Below are 7,881 nucleotides of genomic sequence, written 5' to 3'. Positions count from 1 at the left end.
TTCAAAAGATAATGAAGGTAAGACATTCAAATCAGCATGAAGAATACCATGCCAGTCTTTCACTTCTAAAAGGAGATTCACAGCTAGCAGATGACTCCAGCTGGAATGCTGCATCCTAGGCTGATACCAATGAATGCATTGTCACCACAGTGGATTGCAACAGTGGTGCTGCTTGGGAAAAATGTTTGAACAGTTTCTGATCCTTAGAGAATATCCCACATTACTGATTAATTTTCAAGCCATATGAACATGGAAGGAATTTGGAATAGCTTTTCCTGGCAGGCTGACAACCTTATTAACCAGTAACAAACAAATTCAGTTGCATATGTTAAGAAAAGTACCATATTCTACGAAGCTGTCAATAAAAATATGTATATAAATAACCTCCTCATCACAAAGGCATTCCTCTGGAAGACAAATTACTGTAGGCAGCAGGTCATAAACATGTTACTTGTGTGAATCTTATTACCTTTGTCCTATACATAGAAACAAAAAATATTCACATAATGAGGTATTTTTTAGATGGGGATTAAGTGTTAGATGACTTCTCTTCAGCAGTAATCATGAGTGTGATTCTCTTCTGCAATGCTACATAGAGGATAGGAGATTTTTTTTGTTGTTGTTATAGCTTTAGATCTTTATAAATATGCAGGTGGACAGGGTAATAAATGACTAAAAGTGATTGACATCACTGACTTTTTATGAAACATAGCCTTCTAAATGTGATCTCAAAAAATTCAGCAACACACAAGACCATTGTAATCACAGTGAATGTGTACATAGCAGGAAGGAAAATTGTATTTTCAATGCCCTCTGGCAACATGCATGAGGTAATGTTAAATATTTTATCAAGTGCTGCCACATTACACATGTATATTGCATTCACTTCAAAACCAAAAAGTTGAACCTGAAGCCTAAAAGCCACAACTTCAAGAATAATCCTTAACAAAACAGAGAAGATATAAAAGATAGTGTGGGACATCTTCTGGAGGATGTCTTCCTGTTTGATGCTCTTACATGTGGCATAAAGGTGAAAAAATGCTCTGGGTACCATTACAATCACCAGCTGTAATGCCCAGAATACCTAATCTGTAGCAGAAACATTGTTAGGTCATTTAAAACTGCATTGGGACAGCTAAAGTTGGCACATACTGGAATAACCTGCAAGCCTGTTTTTTAAAAAAATCAAATGTATAAGAACAGGTGACACAGTAAAGGTAGAAATCACTGTTATGTTTCAACTGGAAAAGCTCACTTGCTTTCTGAAAGGTCTGGATTGTTTTTATGAAGGACAGAAAGTACAACTCCATATTTAGTCACAAATGAAAGGTCATTGAAAGGAAAGTATCCATGAAAAAGCTAAGTGATAATTAGACCAATCAGTTACTGCTTCTTATATGGAAAAATTATGTTTAATTTTTAGGAATTTATTGTCTTAATATTGGATCTCTACAATTAAAAAAAAAAAAAAAAGAAAGAAGAAAGAAAAAGAAAAAAGAGAGAGAGAGAGAATTACCTGAGGAATTATAGGGCTGAACTGGTTGTAACAGAAAAGATTAACCTCCCTGGGTTACCTTCATCTGGGTCACAGCTGAAATGCAAGGCCTCATTTCCATAAACAGCAAAGCCCAAAACACCAAGGAAAAACATAAGGACTGAGCCAAAGCAAAGGGTGTGGAACTCGCCAATTACCCTTGGTGGCCTGAGCTGCACATCACAGAGTTATTCAACATGAAAACAAAAATGAGCAAAATAATTATTGTTGGAGGCCTACTTGCTCTTTATCACTATCCAAAATATTTATTTTATCCTCCCTGTTTTAAAAGGAAAGAGTTTGCCTGTGAAGGCAGCAGTAGCTCTCTAACAAAATAATGGCTTAGAACAAGTTGCTACGTGTTTTCCATAAGCACTCATTTATCTAACCTTTATCAACTAATCTGTCAGTTTCACTACCCGGCCCACTCAAGTCCTTCTTCCCTGGCTGGGGGGAACACACAGCCCTGCTCGCCAGGTACCAGTGATCACCTCTCAGCTGCAGGAGTCCCCCGGCACCACCACTTTCCTACGCCAGCTGGGAAGCTGACAGGTTCAGTTTGCAGCATCTGGGGTTATTAAGTTAAAAATACTTTATATTTAAAGTCCCATAAAAAAGAGGGATGTAGCCAAACTTGGAAGTTGGTCCAAGATTAGCTGAGTGCTCAGTTATGAAGATGGTGAAAAATGCTTCTGTAACTGTGTTATTTACTACATCTCCCTTGTCAAGCAGTTAATTAATGTCTATTTATCTCTTAGAGGACTGTAAAAGGTGTTGTGTTAGTAGTGAGACTGGGTTTCTAAATTTTTTAAAAGTGCTCTGCTGCATATAGAAAATGCTAATGCTTGTGCCTATTGAATCAACTACAAACAATAATATCTCATAGTGGTATGTGATCAGCAATAAAATATTGTGCTTCTCAGGGTATGTGATGAACCTTTACATTTAAAAAAATGCAGTAATTACAATTACTGTGCGTTCTTTTTCTTCTGCTCATAATACATGTGGAACTTAATTAGCATCCAAAGCAATTTTTATTGTTCCCACAATACTATAAAATCACTAAATTAGCTCAGCATGCTGGACAGATTTTTAATATCAGTAATATTTTAATCATTTAATTATTTTAAAATGTCAGGCGTCATTGAAAACATATGGTTGAATGTACTTTAAAAATATATGTAGTGGTATTTTTTATGGCCTCTTTAAGCAATGTTTAAAAAAACAGTAATGGAGAAATCTACTAGTTTCTAAGCTGAGATAGATCTTGCAATGCCTTTTATTATGCTTTATATATAGTAGCCATTATTTTCACGTTAATCCATGAACATGAATCTACAGTAAACACTACATTTGGTCAGGAAGATTTTGATTTCATTATAGATAGAAGCAATATTTAAGGACGCTTTCTGGGTAAAAAACTGCACTATACAAATGCTACTCTATAGCTTTTTGTTGTTAGTTGGAGATAAAATAACTACTTACCTGACTGAGTCACCTAATCTAAGACAATCAAATCATTCTTTGTATGACTGCAGTAACAATATGGAAACTTGGATATCTGTCTTGTGATAAAGATGCTAAGAGTTAGCTGGCAATGCTCTGCTCTAGTTCTGGTAGCACATAATGACTACAGCTGAATTGAAATTAAAAATGAATTTTGGAGAGGCTGTCAAATAAGCCTGATACAAACCCCATGGGTGTCTGTGCTTGAACCCCACCGACCGTGATGAATGGGTCCATAATAAATCTGTCAGATTCTTAGAAGTGCTTCAAACGTGTCCTATGAGCTGAAGTACAGGAAGCCCATTATCTTCCCACTAGGAGTAACGGAAAGCAGTGATTTTTCTTTTGTCTTGTGTGTTCAATAATGTGTTTCATAACACTGCATTAAGAGGATGACTTGAGATGGGAGTAGAGTAAGCTGGCATTGTGCCTTCTAAATACTATCTGCTAAGGCAACTCAAACAGTTCTTTGGGACTTTCTTGACAGAAAATCTTTTGTTGTTGTTGTTGTCTTGAATTTGCAGGAGAGGCTGCCTGTTGGTTGTCTATTTCACACAAATAAGACAGAAGATGTTGGTATCCTTGTTTCTAAGCGTGTCTTTACCCTGTCTTGTAGCTCGAGGTTGCAACTCAGCAGTGTGCTCTTTAACCTTTTAATGAGTTTAAGTTCTACTGAACGATCACAGTTAAACAATTAAAAAAAAATGCACGCATAAAGATGCACTTTTGCTTAGAGTTTGATAGGGACGAATAACAGTAAGCACCCAGTTCATTGCTTTATTAGTGTGTTTAAATGTAATGGCACATATTATCATTATTAAATAATAATTACAATGAAAGAAGACTTGTTGAAAATAAACTGGTGTCAGTAAGATAAGATTTTGTCTGCCAAAAGAGAACTCTCATGGCTAAATCTTGTAAAGTAGCCTCTTCTGTCAGTTTTGGTTTGCAGAGTTCCCTATGCATCAGAGCTTAGGGCCAGTGGAAGCCTCTGCTAGGTACAGATTGGTGCCTCCACTGCAATTCTGACCTGAGATGGAGGCTGGCTCACCTTCAGCTAGGGCAGGAGACTCATGGTATCGGTGGCTTCCTCACTTCGTCCCAACTTTTTTATGTTTAGCATGAAGAGCAGTAGGCAGGACCACATGCTTCTTACAGGATGTGTCAGGGTGCAAAGGCTGAGAGCTGAGAAGGATGGACAAAAGAGAGCCTGGGTTTATTACAGAAGGGTATGGCCTCAGCCATGGCACCTAGTCTGGGGAGGTGCATGTCATATGTTAAGTTTCTTCATCACAGCTTTTTTTTACATACAAAATCTGTAATTGAAAAAGCATATTTTAAAAAGTTAAGAAATAGGCACAAAGAATCACTCTCTAGTTTTCTTTTCTACAGTCCTCATGTCCAGTAATCCAGCCTTAACAAAGAGGGGATTTCATATTGGTGTTTGTTGCAGCTTTCCCAGGCCTGTACACAGGCAGACACAGCTTGGCTCTGACCACAAAGTGTAGCTACTTCTTCCATTATCTGGAGTCTCAGGAGAAGAAAGGGCTGCGTGGCACATATCTGACATCATTTCTATTAATTAGCTGCTGTTTAGAGCTTGTCCCTGGGCAGCCATAGTTGTATTTGGCATTTCACTTTTGAATATACACAGTTTGCTAGCTCACGCTGTTTGTGACATTCTCTACACAAAACCACAACAATTCTTTTTGGAGTAGTTCTTCCCACATCCATTTCTCCCAGGGAAACCTTTGGCATTGCCTATGAGATGATTAACTTTCAGTGCTGTTCTACTAGTAAAAGAATTGTAGGGGTTTGATGTCTAACCTTAGAGTTTGGGATCTATCCTTAGATATGTAGCCTTAGAAGCTGAACATTGTCTTCCTTCAAGGTAGAGACACAGCACAGAGTGTTTCATATTCAGGGAGAACTTTGTCTCCATCCTCTCCTCTCTCGAGGTCCAGCTACTGCTCCCAGTTACTGCTTGAGCTGCTTGAGTTCCTGCTACCCACACAGCAGCAGTGGCAAAGCCTGTTATCTGTTTTGAAACCTGGGGAGAGGGGAAGTGCTCTATTTCTACCCTTTAAATCCTGTCCTCTTACTCTTTAAATAGATCCTCTGACTCAAGAAGCTGGAAGGTAATGGAAGTCTCTGCCAAAACAAGCCCAAATAAAGAAAGGCTATACTCAAGTAACAAGAAAGAAGACATGACTTACCTAAGGTTATTATATATCCAGCTGTCTGGGAGAATTTACTCTGCACTACAATGCACTTTTCCCAACTGTTGGTCTAATGTGTGATACTAGAAACTTTTCCCGAAGGTTTGGTCCTTAATGCTCAGTGTTTTAAAGTCAAATAATAGTTGTTGCTTGTTCGTTGCCTTGTTTCTTCTTCACGTGACTGATGATCAGGCTTTAAACATGACCACTTTCAAGGCTGTATTTAAATGCAGCTACACGGTTCTCTCATTCAGTTTGCAAGCCTGCATACTTAATTACAGGCTACTTACTGTAGGTAGCTTTAGTGGCAGATATACTTGGATCTTTGTGGGATTATGCAAAGTTTGTTGTGATGTGCAAATCCGCAATTAGCCCTTGGAGTATCAAGTGCCTCAAACTGCCCGAATACATGGGAAGGGAACCCTTTTCCCTGCTGTTAGCACGTCTCAGTAGAGGGCGTTTGTGAGATGCGTGGAGTTCTTCATTCCTACACAGACTGATTTGGCATCCCCACATTTGGGAATTACTGATGAAGCAGATTTGCCTCCCACGTTTCCCAGTTGTCACAGTCCCTGCCCTGTGATATTGCACTCCCAGATATGCTCCCTGTGTGCTGCCTGATTTCAGTTTGTGCGCAGATTCTTTCCCACTAAGGAGACACACCTGCACTGCTCATTCTCTCCTTTGCTCTTGTGCTAAATTTTGTGTCATAGCTGCAAGATGAAGTTGTCTCTAGACTATAATCTGAAATAAAATCCAAAGAGATGGATAGATTTTTTTGTTTGAAAAGAGAATGATGAACAGTTTGCCTGTGAGGATCTAAATTCCGGCTGTTTTATGTCAGGGTCTGTGGAGCTTTTCCCTCTCCTTTTTGCTTCTGCAGGAAATTATATTCATGCTGTTTGAGTATATTCTCTTGCCTTTACACAGACATCCGCTGAATGACATTAGAAACATAATCTAACTTTCTGTTTCCTTTGAGCTGGAGACACTCATAGTCTCCAAAGGTTATTTCCTTGCTGTTTAGAGTTCTGAAAACACAGAGTAGATAAAATCAAGTGCTGGTGAAAATCAGGAAGGTATATTCCTGCTGGAAATGTTCCTAATTCTACCTAATTCTAAGGAATTCCATATTTCAGTCTAGATGATAGGTATAACTTACTTGGGTAGAAGAAATTCTCCTGGAGGGCAGCAGTGGGAGTGTAGTTTCAGTGCAACAAAACCCAAGGGGTCTCAGCTTTCTCCATGCAAGCTGTAAGTGTAGCTTATGCCAACAGAAGCTTTAAATTGTTCTTCTGTTGATATTCATGTAAAAAGACTCACCTTCTGGTGTTTTGGTAAATTGATATCAGATACATGTTGATTTTAAACTATGTGATATGGGAGTTATATTGATTGTTCACATATAAGCCCATTTTCAAATAAATAAGTGGAAGGACCACAGCTCATATTCTGGGCTTACAGGGTTAAAGACAAATATTGGATCCATCCAATGGAAATCAAAAAGAATGGTTCAGATTACTTGCAGGAGCATGCATATTGATGTTCCTAGCAAAGTCTGTGTGCACTCAGCAAAGTAGAGCAGGCTAGCAATTGTGATAATTTCCAAGCAAACTGTAAGGCTGCCTGAAAGGGAGTGTAGATGAATTTAACACAGTGTGGAGGAAAGCACTGTCAGTGCCAGGAATCACTTATGAGGGAGCTCCATGAAAATTCCTATTACCTGCCTAGTAAACGTGAAGTTTCTAGCCTGATTGTTTCCGAACACTAGCACTGACTGTTTCCAGAAGATAAATCATAGGCAGGCCATGTATAACTGCACATATGTGGTACACCACTTCTCGTATTTCAGTGCTCAAACTCATTCTCCCACTTCAGCAAGTCATCCATGCATTCATTTTCTTGTTCCGTATACCTGTCATAAACCCCTAGGGCTTCAAGAGAACTATTTTAATAATATGAGCAAGCAAGGTCACTGCAAACTTATACATCCTCCTTTCTGAGAAGAGGAAGGGCAACGATCAGTCCATGGAGAATGTTACTGGCAAATGCTGTTATTCCTCTGTGTTAACTCTTTTTCTTGAAAACTTGAGTCCAATAGAACTGTTTGTCTTGCAGCATAGTTGAACTGCTACCTAAATTCACGGCTTCCCCTGGAAATAGATGAAACTGTTTGGAAAGCCAATACATGTGCATGCACTAGGAAATAAAATATTGAAAAGCAAGAATGAAAAGCAAGAGACACTTCATAGAAGAAAACATTATTCTCCATTCAGATATACAATTTGCATAAAAAGTAATGGATTAACTCATCAGCTTTTCCCATTTCCCTATCTGAGACTAACATGAGTTGCAACTTTGGAGAGTAAACCCCAAAACTTTAAAGGCAGCTACTGTCTTTCAGTAGGAGCTATTCAAAACCCACATATGGGTGGCAGGAAGAAATCCCCTTCATCTCCATGTCCCTTGCTCCCCGGTACCCTGAGTTTCAAAGCGCTGCGGTTTCAGCTGCGTGAACTGGGAAGATCCGTGCTTGGAAGACGGGTTTCCCGAAGGAGAGCCCACCTCCCATCCGACGCGGAGGCCAGCTCTCCGGCTTTCCCAGGCGGCGCCTCTCCGGGA

At 39.2% G+C, this 7,881-nt stretch overlaps 1 protein-coding gene across 1 annotated transcript; it reads right to left on the bottom strand.

Annotated features, from left to right (window-relative positions):
- Window positions 1-688: 688 nt before the first annotated feature.
- Window positions 689-2,102, bottom strand: GJE1 (gap junction protein epsilon 1). The gene is given in 4 exon segments (XM_050709821.1): window positions 689-1,084; window positions 1,517-1,573; window positions 1,576-1,707; window positions 2,067-2,102. Coding segments are annotated over 4 exon segments (621 nt in total).
- Between the last annotated feature and the right edge of the window lie 5,779 nt (window positions 2,103-7,881).

This window comes from Cygnus atratus, chromosome 3 (genome assembly GCF_013377495.2).
Source record: "Cygnus atratus isolate AKBS03 ecotype Queensland, Australia chromosome 3, CAtr_DNAZoo_HiC_assembly, whole genome shotgun sequence".
NCBI lineage: Eukaryota > Metazoa > Chordata > Aves > Anseriformes > Anatidae > Cygnus > Cygnus atratus.
This window is presented reverse-complemented; position numbering and strand designations above follow the sequence as displayed.